The sequence below is a fragment of the Myotis brandtii genome, unplaced genomic scaffold, assembly GCF_000412655.1.
Source record: "Myotis brandtii unplaced genomic scaffold, ASM41265v1 scaffold266, whole genome shotgun sequence".
NCBI lineage: Eukaryota > Metazoa > Chordata > Mammalia > Chiroptera > Vespertilionidae > Myotis > Myotis brandtii.
In genome coordinates, this window is record NW_005360124.1 from 12,116,638 (window position 1) to 12,143,162 (window position 26,525).

Here is a 26,525-nt window from a genome sequence, read left to right on the forward strand (position 1 = left end):
AAGTCCCTAGCAAGGCACCAATAAGCATTAAAATGTAAGATTTAGTTAGTCCCTTGCCTTTTGACATTTGAACTTTTTAGAAATGAGAGGCTTTGAAGTTAATCTAATCAGATGGAGGGTTACCGCAGTTTGAGAAGAATCGGCGTTTCTCATCTTTTGCTCTGCTCCTTGGAGTTCATGGTGATGAACACATTATCTGTCCTAGAGATTTAAAAGCTCGCCAGCCGCTGTGCAGCTAGAGGGATTTGGGTGCCATGTGGTCTCTAGGCTGCTGAATTAGCACAGTAATTTTATTTAGCACGAGCCAGCTAGGCCGGGACAGCTCCAAGTGGCTTGGGGAAGAGAGTGAGTGGGACTTGGCACCAGACCAAGGAATCATGATGGAGCAGAGGCTGGGCCAGTGACCAGGCTGGGGAGACGCTTGAGGGCCTCTGAGCTAAGGATGGCTATGGCAACTTCAGCTGTAACCAAGGCAACAACTGGAGCCAGGTTGTCAGTTGAACAAGAGATCTGGGTAGTGTGTTGTTATTGGTGAATAACGAGATTGGTCAAGATTGGGAGTTAGGCCCAATTAGGCCCCTCCCAGTCCCTGGCCTTGGTATGGGGTGGACCCAACCTCAGAAAGGAGTTGGGCCTGCACGGGGCAGAATGGTGAAACTTCTAGTTTGAGGTTGAGCATTAAGGCAGGATTCCTAGAAGTGAATGGAATCACCTGTCAGGCATTCAAGATTTACAACCTAAAAGGAGAGCTTCCTATGATCTAGATCAGCGGTTCTCAACCTGTGGGTCAAGACCCCTTTGGCGGTCGAACGACCCTTTCACAGGGGTCGTCTAAGACCATCCTGCATATCAGGTATTTACATTACGATTCATAACAGTAGCAACATTACAGTTATGAAGTAGGAACGAAAATAATTTTATGGTTGGGTCACAACATGAGGAACTGTATTTAAAGGGCCAGAAGGTTGAGAACCACTGCTCTAGATCTAATGGTGGAAGGGAGGGAGTCTGTGGGTGGGAAAGGCAAGTGCTGGAACTCACGGTGGGAGGAGTGGGGTGGTCTCACGGTCCTCTGGAGCACCCTGGAAATACTCGAGGAGCAACACGACATTGGTGTTTAACCCCTGTGACGCTGCGATGTGTTTCAGGTTGGGAAAACTGGACTAAATCTAAGCCCAACCAGATGGTGGAGAGCAGACGTTTCATGTGTTGAATTAATTCCTGCCTCGGCCTACTAGGGAGGTGAGGGGGGATGCTAGATCCAGCTGGGAAAAGCACAGACAGCAAGTCTGGAGCTAACGAAGATAAAGACAAAAAATGTTGGCACCTGTTATGAAACAGAAGGGCATAAACTATTTGAGAAATGTAAGATGAAGTATGAAAACCAAAGGGCTCAGCTTCTAAGACTCCGAATCTGGCTCACAGCTGCATAATGAAAGGCACAAGCAGGCTCCGGCTCCCACATCCATCAGGGCAGTGGCTTTTGCTGGTTCTCTTTAGTTTCAATCCGAGCCCCTGTTCTCTAGGGAATGGATGGGAGTATTTTGAAAATTAAGTAAATAATATTAAGTTTCATGATCAAGCAGTTTCTGTGTGCCAGTCTGCTGAGGCCTTCATAGACATTAACTCATCAGTCTTTCTGACAACATTATGGAACAGATCCTTCCATCCTCGTCGTATAAATGTGGAAAGAGTTGCAGAGAGGTTAATTAATAAGCCCAAGGTCACACAGCATGTAAGTGGCAGCGGAGGGATGTGAATGCAAAGTCCTGGCTCCCGAGCGCACCACTGTGATCACGTGTTTAAACCATTTTAAAGCAAAGTTGGTACGTTGGGAGGTTCTCAAGGCCAATTTGGAGTCTTGGTTAACCTAACTATAGGCCAGTGATGGCGAACCTTTTGAGCTCGGTGTGTCAGCATTTTGAAAAACCCTAACTTAACTCTGGTGCCGTGTCACATATAGAAATTTTTTGATATTTGCAACCATAGTAAGACAAAGACTTATATTTTTGATATTTATTTTATATATTTAAATGCCATTTAACAAAGAAAAATCAACCAAAAAAATGAGTTCGCGTGTCACCTCTGACACGCGTGTCATAGGTTCACCATCACTGCTATAGGGTGTCCCTCCAAAATGTGAACACATCAATCGATGTTTCTTTATTTTCAGATTTAACCCATTGGAGTTAATAATTCTTCAAAGTGTGTATACATTTATTTGGGATACCCTGTATATAAAAATGTGGAGGAAGGGTCTTTATGTGGGCTGGGTTTTACAGACTGAGGGGCCACCAGCCCTTTTAATACATGGTCCTTATTTGAGATAATGTTGGGATCTCTCTCTTCCGGTCACCACTCAGTAGGAAAGAACACACGTATATTCTGTATCTTTTTAAAAGGGAAAGTATTTCCAAACATTAGTTCAAAAGTGGCTCACTAGATTCTGTGACCTCCCAGCTGCCTTTTCACGCCACCCTCTAGCCAGTGCAGATAATGAATAAACACCTCCTTTTGCACACATGTTACTTGGAAATATAAACGTTCAATGTAAATGCCTAGTGACAAAGAAAAATTTTCTAAAGATAATGATAATGAGGTTGTAAAACTACTATTGAGATATTAGTTGGAGATGGGATTAGGGAGCAATCAGATTTAGAGAAGTAAACAATTTTGCCTCCTGTGTTCTGCTACATTAAGAGACTCTTTCAGTCTTTGATTACAGTTTAGATTAAATAATTTTAATGAACATACATAAATCCAGTCTAGTTCTTTCCATTTCACTAGCTTTTATTTAAAAATTAGAATCAGTAAAAATAATATTTGGTTTCATCAAATTAGTGTTTCTCTCTAACTTTGGGGTAACAGTTTAGCCTGAATAGAAAATATTATCTTTCTTGAAAGTCCCCCTGCTTGTCGAATATATCTGAAACCATATTAGGTTAGATATGAACTCTATCTTAAGTGAAAGCCAAGACCATAAAGGCCAAGTTCAAAAATCTACTTTCCATAGTCTATAACCCAAAAGAAGGGCTCAAAAATAAAATGGGAAGACTACAGCATCTCCTTGGGGCCCCTCAAGGAAACAAAGTCACTGAAGTGTAAGGTCAATTGCATTTACCTGGGTTATCATTAATACAGTGTCAGACTTCTTATTCTAAAACATCTGTTTTCTAATGCACATTGAAATGGTTTGCTTACCTATTTTTCCAAAAAGTAAAAATGTCTTCTTTTCCAATCACCAAGTTTATAGAAATTACAAAATTAGCCACGATAAAGTAACCTGAGGGTTCACTTAGAAAGAGAATTTAAATTGAGTACATAATATTTAACAAAAACCCATCATATACTAATATCTTTAAACATGAGGACATTTATAGGTCTTGGATACATAACATTGGAAAGAGTTTCCATAATTCTACTCAGTAGATTTTGAGTTATATCCTACCTACCCATCCACCTGTCCATGAACTCAAGATATCTATTAAAGAGAAAGATGTGGAAAGAATGAGTATTATTTAATTTTCATATCCTAATAGGTAGGAAGATGAAAGCTCCTTAGTACCTGACCAGGGCCTGTGGTGTCAGAAAAATTAGATTCACTCTGTGAGAAGAAATAAAGAGTAATATAACCAGTAAAGTGACTTCAGTTAAATAATTTTTTAAGGATGAGATCATAGAAAAGGTAACGAAATTAGAAAGCATTAAGACAAGTCCTGACCATCGGCATCTATTGAGAAGGAAAATTCCAAATGTAAAGGAAAAGAATGCTTACCTGTCTGGTTTTGGCAGTGAACAGGAGAGAAAGAAATATCATCCAGGGCAACATATCCTCCGTTGGGACCATTGAAAGCAACTTCAAAAATAAGCTGTGGAGGAAAATGACAGAGTGTGCTCCAGCTCCACATATTTTCTCTTAGGCTTAAGTGCTCTTAACCATGATGTAGAATGATGTGTCTATAAGCCAGGAGATGCCAAGTTATAGGTACTTATGTCCCTAAATAGAGGAGTTTGGGCAGCTCCCTCCTCAACCCACAATCTCTTTTAAGAAGAGTAAATACTAAGCCCTAAGTTGAATTTTATTGAACTTTGCCCCCTCCCTGAGCGTCAGCTAAAGAACCGATGTCACTTTCCCAAAGAATTACAGAAGTGACAGTTTGCATTATGAACTTCAGCTAGAGACACAACAGGCTATTTGCAGAAAGCAGGTTAGGTTCCTTCCCTGCACTTCACAGAGCACTAAGCCCCTCTAAGGCCTCTGCCTTTTTCATACATGAAATTCTATGTGAGGGTCCTGGGTAAAGATGATGCAATCAAATCTCCTGATAGATAAGACATGATAAGGCCCAGAAATTCTATACATTGACGTTAGAATTCCAGGAATGTCTGAATGGCTAGAAAGAACATGGGGTTAATGCATTATCCCCTTTAATTTTTCTCTCCTCTCTGCCACCAACTCTGAGTTCAATCGACCACCTTCTGCCTATGGGGATCAGGTGTGCTGAGCACAGCATTCACCTGTATTGGGAAAACCACCCAAGTGTGGAGTCCACTCTTGTGAATTGATAACAGTGTTGAGTATGAGCTGAAACTCAAATGCCTACAAAACCCAGGCAGGGCATGACCTGGGCTTGGCGTGATGGAGTAAGAAAGGGTGCAGACCGTGGTGAAAAGGGTTTGGCTACTACTTTGTCAGTTGCTGTCGTGTGGGAATTCAGGCCTAATATGTCTGGATCTACCAAATTGTCAAGAGGACCCAGATCTCTAGATTTTTACTTGCAATCTTTGGATATTTTTTCATGTTGGTAATTAATTTAAAAATTAAAACAAAGAAGCAAAAAATAAACAAACAAAAACAAACACCTCTACAGCAGCTAGGAAAATCATTGTGGACTAGATTTGACCCACAGGCTTCTAGTTTCAGCCTCTTCTGAACAGAATAGTGTCTTGGAGGCAGACAGACCAGAATTCAAAACCCATTTCCATTGGTTATAAGCTCGGTGACCTTGGGTACATTGTTAAACCTCTCAGGGCCTTGCTTTTCTTATTTATAAAATAAGCATAATAACACCGACCTTGTAGGACTGTTGAGATTCAATGAGAAGATGTACATAAAGATCAGAGCAAGCAGTCAGGTGCATCATGAGCTCTGAATTAAACTCATGCCTTTTTCTTGGGTTGACCCTGAGCCCAGCTAGCCACTAATTGGCTTGCGCAGGCCCCTCCTCTCCTCTGGGTTTCAGTTTCTCCATTTTTGAAAAGAAAAAAAAAGAGTTTGGAAAAGATAGTTTCTAAGGTCCCTTTCAGCTTAACAACAGTGGTCCTGCAGAGGCCTGGGACCTGGACTCAGCAAAATCGAAGAGGGGCCTGGAAGTTTATCTCTGGCAAGGCAAGAAGTGCTGAGGACAAAGGGAACAGATGTGGGCAAATGAGAAGGGGCAGATGAAGTTTACACACTTAGCACTGGTCAATGAAAGCCGATAAAGGCCGTGAATGGCAGAACTTATCTTACAGAGCAGGCCAAATGAGAATTATTATTTCGGATCAGAATATGCTCATATGCCCATCATAGCTCATGTGCCACTCTCTTGCTCAGAAAGAGGGTCTCAAATGCTTGTTTGCCTCTTTAAAATTCATTGGACAATACGGTGACATTAAATTCACTGTTTTCTGCAGGATACGTTTCTTTTCCTGGCAATTACTGAGAGCAAATAATGCAAGCATAATGAGTTCAGACTACTAGAGCAAATTACACACGTGTGAATCAAAAGGATATATAGTGAAGTTTAGTAATGCCAGCTTTGATTTTTTTAAAAAATTGACAACGTCTCATCCAACAAATGTTGCCTAAGGAGTTTATGGTTGAAGGGAAAGAGTTTGCAAAGAAAATGCTGTGTGTGTGTGTGTGTGTGTGTGTGTGTGTGAGAGAGAGAGAGAGAGAGAGAGAGAGAGAGAGAGAGACTCATTTGACTTTGAAAGAAGGAAAAACTATTTCTGAAGCAGTAATGTGCATTTCTCTTTCTCCATGTAACCCAAGCTCACAGAAAATTTTCCACTGAGCTGTGAGAGCAAACCGAGGCCTGGTCAGCCTTTGGGAGGGGCGCTGTGCTCTTTCTGGGCTGTATTGGGGGGAAAGGGGTCCTCAGAGGGTGAGGGGAGTGGCAGGCCATCAGTAGACAGGACATGACAGAAACCAAGACCCAACCCCAACCCTCTCTGAAGCTCCACATCAGGCGAGCAGATGGCACCACCAAAAAGCACCCAGAGGATAATCCCCTCCTTTTGCACTTTCAAGGGAACAGGGAAAGAGATTGTAAAAAGCACAAAGTGAAAAGCAGGGACAATGATAACCCGTGGTAACTAAGACTCTACTTACAGCTCCAAATCTGCAACCCCACTGTTGCCCCACTGATTCGAGAGGCCCTAGGGGTCCTCAGACAGACCTGGGCCTCTCCTTCAGCTTCCGGTCAGATTTCAGTTCAGGGACTTTTCTAAGTGCCCTGGCACTCACCAGCTGTGTGACCTAGATGAGAAACAGCAAACTCCTCAGACTCTCCATTTCTCTTTCTCACTGGCGATATGGGGATATTTATCTAATTCATTGGATTGTTGTAAGTACTAGAATATACATATGTATTAATCTATATGATTAGAAAAAAAGGTATTTTAAGTAAAAAACATCAAAATGTTCATTGTTCTCATTTTTGCCAGGTTGACCCTGGCTATTTTAGTTTGTTTTGCTTTCCTGAATTTATTAATTCTTCTGCATTAGACATGCATCACTCATGTAACTATGAAAGTTTTAAAACCAAAGGACCATTGTTTCAAATTCAGACCACAGTCATAACTTTAGTTCTGATTTTTATGACATTATTTATACCATAAAAGAGAAAAGAAGAAAAATATTATTTTTCTAGGAAGCCTATTCCTTCAAATAAGGGAATAGAAATAACCTTCCTTATAATACCCCTTAAAACTGCTCGCAGGAATGAAAGTTCAAAAGTGACTTTCACTTAGAAGGCATTGATCTTTTTTGACCTTCTACGGTGCAAGGTTCAAAGGAGGGTGGGCCCCCCAAATCTAGTTGGTGACAGACTTTTCCATATCCGTCCTTAGAAAAAATAGTCATGTTAGAAAATGAAGGCGATAAAGGAGGAAGGCAGAAGGGAATACAAAGAAGAGAGAGAAGTGGAGGGGACCGAGGAAGGGAAGAGAGAAAAAAGATTGAGATACAGCGGAGAAGAATGAGTGTGAGACTGTAGCACCTCCTGACCTCCATCTCTGTGTGGGCAGCACCCTGCATAGTGGCCGGGTCAGGGCCCATGGGAACACCTACCTCCATGGGGTATGGGGCACTGAACTCCACTTCAGCGAGGTTCCAGGCAGGATTCCCTGGGCTGTTGGTTTTCCAGATCTCCTCATAAAGGCCAGTCACATCCCGAGAATACAGGGAGAAGACATTGTCATTCCCCTGCTGGAGTTGGTAATAAAACGACAGGCAGCCAGACATGGGGGCTGTGGTCATGGGGGAGATGAGCTGTGCCACCTCCTGGAAGTGCTTGATGTAAACCGAGTCCACGTACATGTAATGGCCTGGAGACCACAGAGAAAAGAAAACACAGCATCAGACGGGCTGGGATTTTCAGATGAAATGGTGGGATTCTGGGATTCACTCAGAATCATCCAGTGGGAGTGATGGAGAGGAAGTGAATGAGTTACAGATGAAAGAAGTTTGGCCGTGGGTTGATGAAGGGTGCACCTGGGAGATAAATACATGGAGTTCACTGTGCTCTGCTAAATACAAGATAAGAACCATTCTTTTTCTGTTCCTTACGTTTGACTGAAGTAAACATCCATATAGAAAGGTAGATATATTATCTGTAAAGTGCTTGAGTTTTCCCAAGCTGAACACAGCTGTGGAAAGAAAACAGAACATTACCTCAGGGAACCCCCGCCCCCCCCGCAAGCCTTCTTTGAGTTATAAGGATTCTAAGAACATGCCAAGTGTACCATCTGTTTCTAAAAAGGCATAGAGAGGCTCTCCTATACGTCTTTACAATATATACAAATGTCACTGCATATTCTTTGAGAAACTAAGATTTAGAATTTATACTGGATAACAAGTTGTACCTCTTTAATAGAACATGTAGGTCAATTGACACTGCGGATAGGATTAGGATTTGGAAGGTGAACTTATGATGCACTCTTAGGAAGGCCTTGGTGGGCTCTGGACTCAGAGGCTGACCTCCATGGGAGGCATTTTGGTGAAATTGAGAAACAATGAGGCAGAATGGGGAGAGCCTGGATTTGGCATTGAAAGAACTAAGTTTGAACCCTGCTCTGTCTCTTACTAGCCCTGTGACCTCAAGGAAGTTACTGAGTCTCTCTGGGCTTCAATTCCCTAATCTCTAGAATGAGAATCAAATACTTCTCTCATTGGGTTGGTATGAGTATGAAATGAGATTATGTATGCGAAGTCCTTGGCATGTGCCTGGCACATGGTAATTGCCTAACATAATTATAATGAAAGAAAACAATGTCATTAATGATTCTAGCACCATGCTTTCCCCATGGGTTGTTTTATGTAAAGAGGAGTTATTGCTATTAGCAATTCTGTCTGAATTTATTTAAGCTGCAATGACAAAGGAATGCTATGCAATGCAGCTTCCATAGAATGGCTCTTCTATTTACAAGCTCAGAACAACTACAGCCTAATAATATCTTTGTCTTTATTACATTATGCCTAGTTTATAAGGATTCCTTTTATCCTTGGCAAAATAGTGGTAAGGATATTAGGAAGAATATATGCATTCACACACTGGGTACTTACTTTGATCTAGCACACTGCCCAGTATGTGGTAGGCCCTCAACCCATGGTTATTCAAAGCATAAATATGGTCTCAGGAAGGTCCTCATGTCAACAAGGAAGAGGAGAAAGATGGACAAATCAAAGCTTTCTTTTTCCTGGTAGCAAATTGTCCAATCCCTGAATAACCTTTCTTGTTTAAAGATAATTTCTTAAGTCATCTTGCCAAGCCACGCAACTGTGAATACATGGAGATCACAAACTCTGCTGCTCAGAGGAGCCAGCTAGGTCAGGTGTATGACTGAAGTAGACTGGGTCAGGGAAGAAGACACCATGCATAGTTACTACAATATTAGTGACTATATTCCCTATGCTGTATTTTATATCCCTGTGACTATTCTGTAATTACAATTGGTGCTTACTAATTCCTTCACCTTTTTCATCCATCCCTCCAACCCCCCTCTCATCTTTACTTAGTCCCCCAAACCTCTTCCCTCGGACAACTACCACTTCTCCAGAGATGAAGTTTTTTGTTTGTTTGTTTTCAGAGAGGAAGTTTTTAATGCACTTCCTAATAATATGTCTTACCAATGAAACAATCTCTTTCCAAGACATGCCGCTGGGGAAACTGGGTAGAAGAGCTACCATGGAGGTGGGCTGCTCTCATTTCCTTCAAGTGAATTTGCCTCATGGGCCACAACTGACTGACAGCCTCCAGCTATCTCATGTATGGCTCTACGATGGCCACACCACACTGGGCTGTTCTCAGCCAGTGACCAAGCATAGCAGGGGGACCAGAGCAGGGCCAGTCTGTGTGACACGGGCTCTTCAACAACTCCCCACCGGCCTGGCCCCTCTTTCACAGGTGGCGGCCTTCCAGCCTGTGCCGAAGGCTCTCCCAAGGCTGTGTTATGACTCTCACCGCCATGGGGCCCTTTCTCCATAAAACATACTAACATTATATTGTATGACTGCATTGGATAAAGATTAATATAATCCAGGCAGGGCTTATTATATTTATTATTGCATTTATTTTTTTCTTTTTATTTTAAAGTAAATAAAATACAAAAATTCTCATAGATCCTGAAAAATGTCATGGCTCCTAGGCGCTGTGACTACTATGCCTAATGGATATATTGACCTGGCCCAGCTACTCCAGTTCTCTCCTCCTTTATCCTTCATAGTCATTTCCCCCAATTAGTCTCTTTCACACTCGATCCCATCTTAGTGTCTGCTTCTTGGAGGACCATTCTACTCAGGCTGAGGAACACCTCCAAAGACTCTCGAAGACTCTCAGTGAATCTGGGGGAGACCTCACATATCCACTTGAAATTATTCATTCTACTCCCAGAGTGCATGATAACTGTGCTTAGAGAAATGTCTCAGACCCTGTCCCAATATGAATTATCTTCCTGACCACCTTCTTTAGAGGCTAGTTACTCAACTGCTGAGTGAATAATATTTTAATCCCTGAATTTGCAGTTAAAGTCCCTCATTATCAACACATGCACAAGACACTAGGCTAACTGAGCCAGAGTCATATTTCTGATCCAAAAAAAACATCCAGCAAACACAACGTGACCTGCTCAAAGTGAGTCAGAGAGGCTTCTGGGAATAAGAACAGGACTGCTGACAAGTCTCATATGGAACCACTAGACTAGACCACATCATTCATTTGCAGCCAATGTTGGGTACTATTTACTGAGCATCTGAGTAAGACTAAGTTTTTCACTGGAAAACAAAAGGTAGCTCATCATAAATTTATCATCTCAGTTGAAGGGGTGGGGATGATTCAGAAATCCCCAGGTGTCTGCCCAGGCTACGTGTGTGTCATTGTTGGGTACAATCTGCTCTGAGCAATTGGCTGGGTGGGTGCAGGCACCATTTTGTGTACCTTTCCAAGGGGGAATGAAGAAGGTACTGGAGTTCTAAGGAAATTATGTCTAGTGTCTGGTATTATAAGAATTTTCCTGCCCTGTTCAATGAGGCCAACCCTCTTATCTGGTTCTAGAGCCTCCAAAATTTCTGTGAGAGGCAAGTTTTATCAGATCCTTTAAGTTTGAATAGGATAAAACTAGGTATAGATGGACCCTATGTGAACAGGATCCTATAATCAACCTAATCATGGGGAATCCTGTAGACCACAAAGACTTGTAAGTATTACATCCGGGTTGGGCAACCCCTGACACGCGTGCCAAACATGGCACACCAGTAACTTTTGCTGGCACGCGAAACCCTCTCTTATAATCTTCCATTTACAATTTTTTTCTTAATATCGACTTTTTTATTTTTCAGATAAATTCAGTGTAGGTGCATCTTAGATAAATAAATAATTTTACAAAACAAGTTATCTTAAAGACCATAGACATGGATTGACAAGAGAGGGGAAGAGCAATTTCTATGCCTCTGCCTTAACTCTTCCTGCCTTCCTAGATCCGGCCAGTGTTTTGGTTTCATCCACATACGCTTGTGAATCTTTGTTCTCAGTGATGAATTTTGTGAAGTCTCGTAATAGGAGTAGCCTGACGGATGAAAGTAGTAGCTTGTGCATATCTCTGAAGGTCACGAAATATAAACCTGATGTAAAATCTCTGTCATCAGTGATGCAGCAGCAAAAGTCCCACTGATAATATCAAACGAAGTCATAAAGTTTTCTGTCGGACTATCAGTGTACATGTATACATTAAAAAATAAATGTATTTTTCATCGTCATATACTGTGTATTTGTCGCTCGAATGAATTTTATTATTTCTTCAAGGTTCTTCACATACGTACACCTTAAGAGATATCAAGTAGGTGTAATATGTTCTCAAAAAATTAGGGTTGGCACGCAGAAGAATTTTGAGTCAGAGATTTTGCTGGTTTTGGCACACACTCACAAAAAGGTTGCCCACCCCTGTATTACATTTTAAACTGAAAATGAAAGAGTCTATGAAGGGAACAGGGTTGCCCCATAAGTTTAAAAAGTGAGAAGTTTGTTTCCACTCCTCTAAGGTCTGAGGTCTGAGTTGCTTTGCCATGCTCAGATTGGGAGCTGGTCTATTTCCCCCTCATTCTGGATTATACACTAAAAGCCTGCACTTTCAAGGGGTTGGGGGGAAACCCCAACAATTTCTAGTTCTGTTGAAAGATAAAAACTCTTAATGGTGCCAGCTAAAGCCGAGGCCCCCAGGGACCATGTCTGCAGTGACTGCGCATGTGCGCTTGCCTCTGAAGGGGAACTTCTCCCTTTCTTGAGCAGCCCCTGGATTAGCTCAACTTTTCATGTGGAATCCATGGCCCCTGCTAGTTCACCATCTTCCCTTGAATCAGGAGAAGAACTTTGAGGGAAGTCCCTGAACTTTTATTTTCAAACAGTCTGGCTAACCAGCATTCCACAAAGATTGCCCCTGGCTTGGCTGCCAGGCCAAAGGCGTCCTCTGACTCAGCTGTGATTGCGCTCCGCTGGCCACAGTTGTGCTCTAGTTGTGACGCCTGCGTCCGTGTCATGGTTGTCTGGACAAGCTGTCTCCCGGGTGAGGAGAAAGTCTGGTCTGCAGAATCGTGTGCCAGCTGGAAACACCCCCTGGTCTGCTGGCATTGTGAGGAGACAGCACCCAAACATAGCCAGTCATCATGCCTGCTCTCCTAGTCTATGAATCTGACAGTTTCCTTCATGAGTCTTTAGTTCTGTGGGTTTGGGTGAATTTTACTATAATAGAGTCAGATTCCTATAATCATCCAATCATTGGGGATCCTATAGGCCACAACAATTTGCAGGGATGTCATAAATGTAAATGAATGTGGAGTGGAACTTCTTGTCTCTGCTAAGACTCAATGTCAAAAACAATGGGTGATAAGTAGGTCTATTTTCGAAAGAGCAGTACAGACCATCAATGTATAATGCACTCCTTTGTGGCAGACCTGGCAGCTAAGCCAGCTCCACCAGATTCAGCTTACCTCTCCCCCCAGCCTGTGTGTATATGACAAGGCCAGAGAGGGATCAGAGAGACTGGAGACAGAGTTTCTTTGAAGAGAGTTGTCAAGGAGCTGACCTGCCATGTGTTTCCTTTTGCCACCCCCCCGCCCCTCCCCCCCTCCCCGCCCTCAAGGGAAGGGGAGGAAATGCTTCCCCATTCTTGCCAAGGGAAGAGACTTAAGGAAGCCACTTGCAGAGAGGATGGAAGAGGGAAACTCCATCTAACCTCATCCCCACCCACACTTGCAGCAATTCCAAGTTCTTTGGGCCATGAGAGGAGGGTGGCCAAAGTTACTGAGGGAACTTGATGAGTGATAACTGGAGTTTGTGGGATACAGAGACTGGTGTCTGACTCTTGACTACATAGATCTAAAGGCTGTAGGAGGGACCTGTGGTGGCAGAGAGGACAGAAAGCATTTTGTTGCCAGTGGCTGTACCTCTGGAGTTTGATGGGGCAAAGATTTAAGTTTTTCCTTAAATCCTTAAGTGGGCAACTCAGGTGGTAGCTGGGCTAGAGGGCCTTAAAGGACTCTTCTCAAAGGGATGGCTTGTGTGTGGTTTGCCTCTCCAGCAGAAAGGGCTGGCTGGGTATACCATTACGTATAGATGCTAAAGGGGATTCCTAGAGAGTGCATCACCTTGCACATTTGGCTTCCTGTAGGATAAAGAGCATCAAGTCCAGATTAAACAGCTCTGATCACATAAAACTTTTAGTCTGCTTCCCTTCCCTTTCTGTCCCACCCTTATCATGCCTCCCCCAACCCTGGAGAAGCCAGGAGCAGCAGAGCCAATGGGGGAAGGGCAAAGGGGAGAAGTAAGAAGAAATAAAGCACAAATGCTCTCCCTACTGCTTGATTGTGCTCTGGCTGGGGGAAGATTTCACTTGGGTGAGATTTTCGAATTTTGATTTGACTGAATTTCATTATTTAAGAGGAAGCTGCTAATACCGGAAATGGTAAGTCATCTAAGGACAGGGAAAGGAGATCTAGCAGAGCTTGCACAAAGGCAAGGGGAAGAAAATTAACAAGGCTGCCACCCTACTGAGTGCTAGGCAATGAACCGGACAGATCAATGCAGAGGGCGAATGAATAGGTGCTGTTAAGATGACGCTTGAGCTCAATCTGAACTGAAATGAGAAAAGAATGTCATGAGTTATGGAAGGATGATCCATCCATCTCAGGGTCTAGGATGGAACACAATAATTCTGACCTTATTTTAGGTTTTGAAACCTCGGTCAGCTCCTTCTAAAGTGGCACCCTAAGCAGATTGGATTTAAACAAATCTCAGCAAAGAAATGGATTTCCCTCATTATTTTTCCAGCAATTATCTTCTTTTTGCTAAGGCAGGTGGAAAACAGTAATGATCTGAGCTGTCGGTAGGTTCCCTCCTGAAAGATTTTATTTCACTGCATAAAATATTCAAAAAGAAAAAATCCATATGCGATGAATCAGAATTGAGTAAGGAAAAGCTGACAATATTCCATCGCCTCCAGTGTTCCAAAGATGTCCCACCAAATTCGTACTGCGCACTTCAGCCATTTTCATCACTAGACAAGGATTTGGAGACACAGTGCTTATTTGAAAAATCTGACTCACTGTTATAAACAACAGCCGAATAAAGGAAAATTCATATCCACATCGTATTTTTCAGATATTACATTCACTGTTCCCTTTTCTACAACATAAAGGTCAGAATCCACCTGGGAAGATGTCCTTCAACCCCTCTGAAGCGCTAAAGTTTCTGAGCCAGCCAGCACACAGCTTCCTGGCCCCTTGCTGTTTGCCTCTCCAGTTTTTACCTGCAAGCAAAGGTAAAAACTGCTTCAAGTACACAAATGAACAGGAGATGAATTTATCTAAAGCAAAATCTGCTGCCGCAGGCAGATCTGAGCCATTTAATCTTCACTTTGCCACCCAAATAGATAGAGATCAGGGAAAATCAATAGACCCAGTAGAAGGTAAATGTAATAAGGAAGGCAACCTCTCTCTCATGCAAAGCATTGGAGGGTTTTTTGTTTTCAAGAGTGATTGTGCTCAAACCTTTGAGCCACAGAGGCAGAGTGTTTTTCAAATAAAATATTTAAAAATCTGTAGAACTCATCTTTTTTAGTCCCATCACATATAGGGGGGAATTTTACCTAGGAGTCCAGGTGCAAGGAGTGTGAATGAGTATGAGAGAGTGTGTGTGTGCGTGCACACATATGGGTGGGCATTGGGTGGGAATGAGAGGGCTGTTTGGCTAATGTCTGGGCAAGACATTAGTCCAAAAGCTGAAGAGAAACTGAAGTGAAATAGCATAAAAGAGCTGGAAGAAGTAAGTGGAATGCAGGTATCCAGGTGTCCTACTTATCATTAGCAGGAACATAATCTTGGATCTAGGGACTACTGTGCCATCATCATACATCCCAGCATTCTCAAATACTCTCCGACCATCTAATACAACATCCACTCTCACACCTATACACCTTTGCATATGTTGCACTTATCTTCTATTCATCTGGCAAATTCTAGTTCTGAAACCACTTCCTCTAGAAAGCCTTCCCTGAACCCCAAATTCAAGGCAGCCTTTCACACTTTTCTGGCCACATATCACTGAGATAAGGACACCAAGAATTATTGCAATTTTAAAACGTCAGTTCTTCAAGATTCTCTGTTTTCCTTGTACTAGAGTCTAAATATGGCAGAAAACAACCTCAAAATTAGCATAGTCCCATAAAATAAGAAAAAGTTTCTTTCTGAAACTCCAAGAGATTGCTAGTTGCTTTATTCATTTAAACAAAGATGTCAAGAGGCGGTGGCATTTTACTGTTTTGAGTTCAACTATCTTTTAAAATACTCATGCAGATTCATGGATTAATGTTTCACAACTAGTTATCATTCACTCTACACATAACACTCATTTATAGTGTGGTTCCTACAATGGCCATAGTGGAGATGGGCTGTGGATCTTTAGGGCCAACTTAGAGATACACATGGAAACCCCAATCTTTTGTCATTTCCAAAAGTGCTAAACCTGCCTTACTTTTAAAAGAAGGAAGTGAAAATATTTTGTCTCTTTCTAATCTTAACTCCTTATGTAAGTGATCCTAGATATAGCTAAATAAATAGTTTCTGGGGCATTTTTTTTTGTTCTACTATTGTTCTACCTTGACCTTGACTCCCTTCAGTGGAAGCTTTTTCAAGGTCAAATTTTCCCTGCAGAGAACCAGTCCATGTGGCCACTAGGGGGCCCTGCTGCACACCACATTCAGGATTAATCATGGGTCTCAGTTCATCCCACTGCCACTGGACATGTTCTTAAGGACTTGCTTCCATTATTTGATCTATTTTTAGTGAAAAGTTACCTAAGATTATTCCAACCTGGTCTTTAGAAATAAGAAGTTCTGAACAACAAATAGTTAAGAACGTAAAGCATAATGCATATGGAAATGTGAAAACAGCAAGACCAGGTCATAAGTGAAGAAAAGCCTTTAACTAGGTGGCCCTCCTTTTAGCTACAGCTCTCATGTCTGCAGTTTGTCTTCATCGTACAGCTTGTGCTTCCCTACTCTTCTACCAGGTTTGGGGGACCCTACTCACCTTCCTCTCTCCTCTCTTCTCTGTTGACAGAGCCACAGTTAGGTCAATGCAGGGGGTGGGAAGAGATGGTAGAAAGTTATCATGGGGAAAGGAGTTCATGTCCCCAGCTCACCCAGTTCATTCTTGAACGTGTGATCCTGGGGAAGAACGGAGTGGGAATTCCGACTAGTGCCTCCTCCAACAAACCAGTTCACGTTGGGGTTCCAGCGGTTCACAAAGCCACAGAGATGATTTTCTTCAAAATCACATTCTGGCAGAAGAGAAATAAAAACATACCTCATGGAGATGTACTGCAAAGTTTTCTCTTAGATATCAAAGTATGTTTCTCACTCCCTTTGTCTACTGGAATGTTGTATCAGGATCCCTGGTCAATACCGGTCAAGAAGAGAGAGATCCTGTAATGAACTGAGACTGCCATTCATCATTGCCCCTTTGGACTGTGGTTCTTCCACTTACTAACCTTCTTGCATGCAGAGTGACTCACTACCCCCTTAGCCAACGTTTCTTCTTATGTGAAAGGGGAGCAACATTCCCACCTTATTGGGCTGTTGTAAGTGGGACAGCTCCCAGCACAGTGCCACGCTCATGGCTGGGGCTTGGCACAAGCCAGACATTTATATCAGCCATCCAGTTTCAAAGCACTATAAGGCTATGCTCTTGGCTCCAGAAATTTTATTGTCTATTTTTTCTTGCACCTGGTAGCCCAGTTTTCTATTTACTTCTCTCACGATGGTGGACAAAATACCCAGAGCTAAGGGGTATCTTTCCTAATGCTAAAGTCCTCTGCTTTTTTTAGTAAACAAGAACCTAGTTAGATGAAATAGGCAGGGCAGGCATATCCTAGGCTCTGTGTCCTTCTAAAGCTACTGAGTAGAGAAGAGACACAAGATAAAGAGACCCTCTCCCCCCTTTTAGTGGCATTGACATGTTTGCACTGTTGCCAGTCAACAGACTCCGTTAGTAGGAACAAGAAACTCACAAGCCAGTGCTTCCATTGACCCCACTAATCATCAATTAAAAATATGAAGTGTGATTGTGCTGGTCACCTCCCATTGGCCCCTTCAGGTCCACACCCTTTTTTGCACTCCATTCTGGCCTCCAGAGGTTGACTTGTATGGATTGTATCCATGGGCCTCCCTGCCTTCTGGCTTCCTGCTGGATTCAACCAATGGAAGGTAGGAGGAGAATGAGGTTGGGGCTGTTTATTTCTCCAGTGCCCTCCTTGCCTGCCAGGCCTCCATGGGTTGGCTGTGTCCTCTACTGGAGGCTCTGCTCTTCTCAAGTAGGTCTCACCACAGAGCTACTGTCTCCGGTTCTGCTACCCCTTCAGATCTAAAGCTGGTAACAGCTCATGAGTCATCATTGTTACTGGTCTTGGATTACTGCACCCTCCCTCGCCCGTTTCCTTTACCCACTCACACTTCTGTAGTTCCTTGCTGACCTTTCCTCAAATTACTCAGGTCGAATATACTGTCTGTTTCCACTTTCCTGCCATGACCTTGACTGATATAGTTATCAATGTGTTTTTACATAAGCAGGCACTGAAAAATTTTAAGATTTTCATTAGGAACGTTTCCACTGCAGCATCTGCTAACCAACACTCAACATTCAGTGCCAAAGACAGACGCAGAGTAAAATAAAAAGCAAAATATTCCTCAATGTGCCAGGCATTTTTCTGAGCACTTTATATGAGTTGACTTATTGAATCCTCAAAACAACCCCATGAGGTAGACACTATTATTAACCTCATTTTCCAGATGAGGAACTGTGAGAAGCAAAGAGAGGGCGCAGAAAGAAAGGAGAGGTGAGAGTGTGTGCATAAGTTTAACAAGATCAAAGTATTGGCTCTCCTTTTGTGTTTTAAACAAAGTACAAGCCATCAAGTGACTTGAAGAACGTAAATGAACATTTTTTGAGTGTCCAGCACCAACACAAATCACCTTCATATCCATGATCTCATTAGTCACCACAATAATCCTGAGAGGAGCATTTTATCCCCATTTTACAGGTGATAAAACAGAGGCTGTGGGGGCTCCATGCATTGACTGAGCCAGCAGGCGGTGCTCCGCCAGGAGTGTCTGAGGAGCCAGATGGCTAAACCCATACAGCCACCAGATGAGAGCTACGGGGAGGTCCAAGGAAGGGAGCTTGGGTCTAAATGCACTGTCTTCAGAAAATGGTCACATTCTCAGTCTGTTTTCTTTACTTGCATTAGTGTCATCATTGGAAAGTCAAAAGAGGAGTAAGATTCAGAGAATTAGTAAAGGCTCTTTTGTGTTCATAATGGGCTTTGAGTTTCCTTTCTCTTCCTCTCCACAGACAATCAACCTCCAAGTACTGTCAGTGCTGAAAAATCGCTCAAATCTACCAGTTTCCCTATTCCATTGTCAACCCCAATTTGAGACCCTCATTATGCCTCCCCCTGTAATGTCACAATCACTTTTAGGGGTTTTCCTACCTCTTTTGTATTTTCCTTGCTTCTAACTCAATTTTCCATGTGGTGGCCAGAGTCATCATCTGAAAACCACAGTTGGAGACTCCTCCCCTGCAGACTGAGATTCAGCACCTCCCAACCACGTAATACATGAATCCAAGCTCCACAGCCTGGATCCAGACTCTTCCGTAACAAACTCCCTTAGCAGGCCTGGCTCTCGCTTCAAATGCCCTGCTCTGTTTCCTGCCTTTGCCTGAGCAGGCCCTGGGCTTTCTCCTACTGGAGTCTTCCTGTCCAGCACCTTTACTTGACTAAGTTCCACTTCTTCTTGAAACCCCAGCGCAAATGCATCTCTACTGAATTCAGTCCTCTCAGATTTCCTCTCCTGCCCCTGCACCTCTGCCGCATAGCTTGCCTTTCTCCGGCCATATTTATCGAATATAGAAATAGCTTCAGGGGCAGGCAAGTAGGAGGTGGGCGACCACAGGACATGGACGATGTCTTCTCTTTACACCTTCTCAGAACTGACACGTAAGAGGCATCCAGCCAACCCAGCTCAAGTGACATCAAAGGGAAAATTGTGATTATAAAGACAGGCAATGGGGTGCAGGAGAGCAAAGTGAGGAAAGGAGGTAATACGATGCCTGCTTTTCTGGCAAATGCAACAAAAGCTGAGTTCGCAGCAAACTGGCAATTATTTTCATTAGAACATGTTGAGGTTAAGGCAGCAACTCAGGTTACATTTGCTGCACCTACTTGTCTTTCATTAATCCAGCCAGTCCAGGCAAACTCTAATGAGCCTTCCCATGCTAAAGACAGAGAAACAAAATAGACCATTCTAGTGAACTAGCAAAGAATTTTAACTACTATGTACAATTCAGTGCCTTTAGGATGGATCCAATTCCCTCTGGCAAGAGGGGATTTTAGAAAAGATCCACGTTCTGATACAATGAAAATGAAACCCACTTACCAATACAGTAGCCAGTTGTCATCTTGATTTCAAAGAGTGCAATGCTGGCTGTGTTTCCCAGTCCCAGCACACCTTCTATTAAAACCTGTACAACATACGGGGGTGGGAAAGGGAGTTAGACTTCAAAATGCCATGTTCCCTTGGTTCAATATTTCAGCTATTAGTCGAAAGCTTTCGAACAGCTTTCAGCAATTCAAGGCAAAATGAGATTGCTTGTCTCAGCTAATTGATATTGGATGCCAATTTCATGATGGACTTTATTAAAACTCTGTGTGTGTGTGTGTGTGTACATATATACTCAGAACTTTGAGGGGAGCAAGATGTCCAATAAAATCTCAGAGTCAGCTGTCTTCCACTGTTATCCTAAGCCAGTGCTTGCGGTTACACCAACTGGCTGTGGATGGAAACGAGAGCTTATGTCTCTAGGGAACTCCATTCTGAGAATGACCAGGAACAGAGGGTAGAGTCTTAAGAGGAAAAAAGACCCTGGAGAAGGAGGTAGGAAGCATAATCTGCTTAGTGATGGGAGATCTCTGCATGAGATGGAGGAGGCTCAAATCAATGAACTTATTGTTTCTCTATTGCTGAGAAACTTGAAAATTTCACACAAAGAACAGATAGAAGCATGACAATTTATGAGGCTGATTTTAAGCACTGTTATAGGTTCACATTTGGTCCTATTTCTGAAAGTATTTGCTTTTCCTTAGGTGATTTTAGCCCAATATTTTGCAACTATGTTGGTAGATTTAGGGTCTGATATACTGTTAGGAGGATATTGTGAAATAGGGAACTGAAGACCCTCAATACTCCTTCCCTCGACCCCCCTACTGCCTGATGGAGAGGCACCAGCAGACAGAGGGTAGAGGAGAGTATAGTATTTCAAACCTCTTTGAGGAAGTGGAAGGGATAGGACATTGAAAAGGGGATTAGAAATGAAGGGCATTTCCATGAAGCCTCCTTTGCATCCTCCATGACATATTCTCACTAAATAGAACACTTTATGGCCAAGTGAATCAAGATCCCATCTTCCTTCCCTACTTCAATGCACATCCAACTTAATCTTACATTTTCTACTGTCCTTTTCCAAGTTGTTCTGATGGAACAACTTCCATTTTTAAAAAGGAATCAGAGCATGTCCTTTAAGTAGTTTTCCTCTTTCAAAGTATTTTCAGTTTTCCTTTTATGATGGTTAATGCTTTGTTTAAAATTTATAGCAAACAAAGCATTAGGGAAAAAAAACATAAACATATACCACACTCAACTTAGCAGAATGAAACAAAATGATAAGAAATGAGAATGTGCTCTTAAAGCCCATTAGAAGATAAATTTCCATTGAAGAACTTGGTTTAAGCTCCATTTAGATTTGTGCTGAAGTCCCATTTAAATAGAAAAGAAAACTAGAAAGCTCCTTTAAGGAATAAACAAAATATTAATTTCCATTTCTACCATTCTTCTCTGATGCATCTTCTACAAAACATCACATACTAACACAGAAGAAAACTAAGTTCAATGGCAGCAGTTTCAGAAGCCCTCAGAATAGCACGAAGCCACAGAGAAACCCTGCACCTTCCTCCTCTATTCCACTTACCTTGAATTTCTTGGAAGTGTTTTGCAAATCCAGGCTGGCGATGAGCCAGCTGTCCGAAGGTTCATTAGCTGACCAAAGCAAGCGATCAAAGCTTTCATCTTCAAATCTCACGTAGAGGTTCAGCTGGCTGGGATCTGATGGAGACCCTGAAGACGTGGCTATCTGGTAGACCAATCGGAGGCAGCTCCATTCCTCAGCCTGTAAGTCAGAACTTAGCAGCAGGGCTTTATCCCCCTGCTTGGCAAAGGAGGTGTCCACATAAATGTAATGGCCTGGAAGAGAAAGGAACATAGGGAAGGGATCAAGCTTCTGTTGCCAACTCAGGAAAAGACACCATTGTAGACTAGTCTATCTGAGGACACATACAGCCTACAGGTGCATTTCATAACCCCCCCGAATGTTGCCTGGTCAGTAGATCTCTGTCTTCTTGTGAAAATTAGGAGGTCCAGCAACACTGTGCCCACTTACACATGGCACGTGACAGCAACAGGCTGGAGCTGAGTGGTGCTGCCTCTTCAGAGCGTGGAACATAGGTTCCATTGTGTCATAATTCCGACTACTCCCTATTACCTCCTGACATTTAAGCCAAGTGTCTTTTTCCTGTAATCATCGTATACCAGGCTCACTTCACACACTTCATTTATCTTCCTGGTCCCCATATGCATATGAATTTGAGAATCCAGGCAAAGGGGCTTCAGAATGAGGAGGAACAGCATGAATAAGGAGAATACCCAAGACCATTTTAAACTCAGCCTTCTTCTTCCATAGCTGTCCCTCATTCCTAATGATTCAACTGCATTTAACATGTATCATTTTAGTAGATTGAATTGACTTGGTTCCCTCAGATGTTGGGGCCTAGGCAGAAAAAGTTTATTGTAACCTATTTTTCATTAGAAATAAGTCTCTCCTTAAGAGTCTCTAGTCCAGTGATGGCGAACCTTTTGAGCTCGGCGTGTCAGCATTTTGAAAAACCCTAACTTAACTCTGGTGCCGTGTCACGTACAGATTTTTTTTGATATTTGCAACCATAGTAAAACAAAGACTTATAATTTTGATATTTATTTTATATATTTAAATGCCATTTAACAAAGAAAAATCAACCAAAAAAATGAGTTCGCGTGTCACCTCTGACACGCGTGTCATAGGTTCGTACGTGTTATTTAAAACTCTTCCATTACCCAATGTCATAGTTCTGATAACCAAATGAGAAGCACATGCAAAACATGTAGGACAGGGCAAGGAAAGCAGTGGGCACTCTGGGACTAGCAATCATTATTTCCTTCTCCTCCATCCCTTCTACTCCTTCCCCACTCCCTCCTTTTTCCTTTTTCCCTGTCTCCTCTTCTCTCTGTCTTCTTCTTTCCTTTTCCTCTTCCTGTTCCTCCCCCTTCACCTTTCCCTTTCCTCTCTCCATCTCACTTCCTTCCTCCCCCTATGTTCCTAATGTTGACAAGTGGTCCTCTATGGGCTACACCAGGATATCGAATAGCATTTCCATGGGAGGGAAAAAGGATTGGAATCAAGAACCCTAACTTGAACCTTCCAAATCCAACTCTGGTCATCAGCTTCCTATAGCAGTGATCTGATCTGCCTGTGGGTCTCAGGAACCCACTGCCTTTCTGGCCTGCAGACTCCCAAGCTTGCTCAGAGTTCCACATTCGGTGGCCAGCATCTAAACTGCTGTCATGTGACCATCCACTCCACCCCTTGGGACTCACAACACTAAACTCTTATTACAAAGGCCTTGAAATGTCTCATTGCTTCGCTTGATGTTCTTCAGTCCCTCCTACAATGCTTGTTGCCCCAGATGCCTATCCCAGCCAGGATCCTTGTCTCTGTGGCAAGTACCGACAGGCCAGCAGCCCCTCAGCTAATGACCATCCTCACAGTTGGGGCACTGTGAGGGCATTGTCTTCAGGGAGCCTCACTTGCCTCTGAAGGGTTTCAAGATCAAGGTCTACCTCCAGCTGGCAGTCGTCTTAACATAACAACCACCCACTGCCAACCCAGGCACCCTCTGTGGAGAAATTTGGCCCTTGCTCTAATTGTCACCAACACCATTACCTCCTATATACAGTGAATAGTCACTAGGAACCAGGTACAGTTCTATGTCTTCACACGTGTTTACTAGCTACAGGGTGTTGATGCCAATCCTTTTTTGAATAATACTGCTTCATTTTAACGTGAGGGAATGTAGAAGTGCCATCCTCCTTTCCCGCTCCCCTACTACGTCCAAAGAAGGGATTCTGAGCAGTCTGGTGGTGGGATGGGGATGAGGATTAGGGGAGATCCTTGGAGCACCTCAAACCTTTACTGAGTAAATAAGGAGTTGGTACATGGGGTATAGGAGAGGTCCTTGGAGGTTCATATCACATGCCAACTTTGCTGCCAACCGAGGCCCACATCCCCAACTTCTCTTATTCTCTTACTCCCTTCTGCCTTTTCCCATTCTAGAAGGGAACAACTCACAGCAGCGGCTTTCAAACTAGAGCCCAGAGTCACTGGACAAACACAGATGGCTGGGTACACTGCTAGAGGGCAGGTTTGTGGTGAGGCTGCATTTCTAAGAAACCACATTTCTGAGAAGGGGATATAGATGCTGCTGGTCTGGGACCACAATTAGAGAAGCATTGTTCTACCATATGCAACAGAGAAACAGGACTCATAGGTATATGTCTAAGAGTGGAATTGTTAGCACATATGGTAACTCTGTATTTACATTTTTGAGGAGCTGCCAAACTGTTTTCTAGACACCTCTTATCTGTCGAAGAAAGAGCAGGCTTCTATTGCAAGTGAAGGAAGGAGGAGACAGTTCTACTGGGAGGCAACGCTCAAGTTAATGTGCGCAGGCTTACAGAGTCTACCTTCTGGTGACTATCGTGAGTTTTCAGTGAATGTCATAAAAAAATCTCTCTTGACATTCTCTCTTACTATATCAGATTTTATTATAAGGATATGCTAATGCTCTCATGTTAAGAACCTTTGAGAGCGAACACTGTATAAAACGTGTTATTTAAAAAAAAATACGTGTTATTTAAAATACCTTGATATTATACAGTAAGAAAGTTAGTGCTATTTATTGAGTGCTCTTGACATCTCAGCCATAAATGTTGACTATTTCCAAATTTTGGGACTTTGCATGTAAATTACAGGTCTCAAATTCATTTTTAGGTCATGCTGTGTGAATGTGCCTACTGGCTGCATTATGATCCATCCAAAGAGTTATCTACCCAACTGATTTTGCATCTACCGGCAGAATAACACTTTTTCCTAGATAAAATGACTAGCCCAAGTGGTGTGCAGCTCTACTGCTACTGCCAAGCTCAAGACAGATTTTATTAATCACTACATTTCCTTCTCTGCTCAGTCTGGACACAGCCTCAGGATCTCTCTAACACAACTAATCAATCTGAGTTGGCAGTTGAGTTGAAACTCTTTGTTACCCTTGCTTGTAGCTTCAGTGTCAGAGTATATTTTGTGGTCATATTAGAGCTGAATTGAACCAGAAGGAACATGGTATGTTTTAAAGAAGTTTTAGAAAATGAAGAAAGAATGAGAGATATTGATACCAGGGATGGTGCCTTACCTTAGACTGTCACTAATAAAATTGCTATTCTAGAACAAATCAATAACATTTTGGGGGAGTTATTTCAATTAGAGAAATAAAGTATCACATGTTCTCATGCATATGTGGAATCTAAGGAGCAAAATAAACTGATGAGCAAAATAGATCCAGAGACATAGAAGCATGGAACAGACTGACAAATTTCAGAGGGAAGGGAGGGGGAGTAGGAGTGGGGAGGGGAGAGTGATTAACCAAAGAACTTATATGCATATATGCATAACCCATGCACAGACAATAATGTAGTGAAGGTGAAAGGGGGATGGAGCAGGGGTGAGGTGGAGGAGACCAATGGGGGTAAAAAAAAAGGGTCATTTGTAATACTTTCAACAATAAAGATAAATTTTTTTAAAAAAAGAATCATTTTACCACTGAGTGAGTTAATGAGGTTTTCTTGGTATGTGAAATATTTCATTTATTCCATTCTAATGAGAATGATATCTGGAAGTTAATCTTGGACATAATTTACATACAATAAAATTCACCCTTTTAGTACAACTCAGGTTTCTAGCACAGTCACAAAGTTGTGCAACTATTACCATTATCTATTTCTAGACTCTTTCATCATCCCAAAAGGAAATCCACATCCATTATTAGTCATTCCTTATTTTTCCTTCCCTCTAGCCTCTGGAAACCACGAATGTACTTTCTATCTATATGGATTTATCTATTCTGAAAATTTCATATGAATGGAATCATATAAAACTAGAGGCCTGGTCGGTGCACAGATTCGTGCACCAGTAGGGTCCCTCAGCGTGGCCTGCGAGGATCGGCCGAAACTGGCAGTCCAACTGCCACTCCTGCCTGCTGCTCCCACTCATTCTGGCCCCACTACACCTGATGTGGGCTTGTGCCCAGTCAGTCCCAATTGGGAGAGGCTCACACTGCCGCCGCAGCAGCGGTGCTCATCAGCCGTGAGCTCGGCATCTGGCGCCCATCAGTGAGCTGAGCGGAGCTCCAGCTGTGGGAGTGCACTGACCACCAGGAGGCAGCTCCTGCATTGAGTGTCTGCCCCCTGGTGGTCAGTGCACATCATAGCGACCGGTCAACCAGTCATTCGGTCGTTAGGCTTTTATATATATACTAGAGGCCCGGTGCACAAAAATTTGTGCACTGGGGAGGGGGGGAAAGAGGGGGTCCCTCAGCCCAGCCTGTGCCCTCTCGCAGTCTGGGACCCCTCAGGGGATGACCACTTGCTGGCTTAGGCCTGCTCCCCGGGGGATTGGGCATAAGATGGCAATCAGACATCCCTCTGGCAGCCCGGCAGCCCTCGGGGGATGTCCACTTGCCAGCGGCAGACCTAAGCTGCAGTGTGACATCCTTAGCGCTGCTGAGGAGGCAGGAGAGGCTCCCACCACCACCGCTGTACTGGCAGCCATCAGCCTGGCTTGTGGCTGAGCAGAGCTCCCCATGTGAGAGTGCCCTGACCACCAGAGGGCAGCTCCTGCATTGAGCATCTGCCCCCTGGTGGTCAGTGTGTGTCATAGTGACCAGTCATTCCCAGTCATTCTGCTGTTAGGGTCAATTTGCATATTACCCTTTTATTATATAGGATAGAGGCCTGGTGCA

General features: G+C 43.0%; 1 protein-coding gene across 1 annotated transcript in view; it reads right to left on the reverse strand.

Annotated features, from left to right (window-relative positions):
- Positions 1-26,525, reverse strand: part of MAMDC2 (MAM domain containing 2) — a 135,276-nt gene that overhangs the window by 41,183 nt on the left and 67,568 nt on the right. Inside the window, exons 5-9 of the mRNA XM_014541232.1 lie at positions 21,335-21,606; positions 19,747-19,831; positions 16,455-16,592; positions 7,337-7,593; positions 3,776-3,869 (exon numbers count right to left, since the gene is read on the reverse strand). Coding sequence (XP_014396718.1) covers positions 3,776-3,869; positions 7,337-7,593; positions 16,455-16,592; positions 19,747-19,831; positions 21,335-21,606 — 846 coding nt within the window. The remainder of the gene's footprint in view (positions 1-3,775; positions 3,870-7,336; positions 7,594-16,454; positions 16,593-19,746; positions 19,832-21,334; positions 21,607-26,525) is intronic.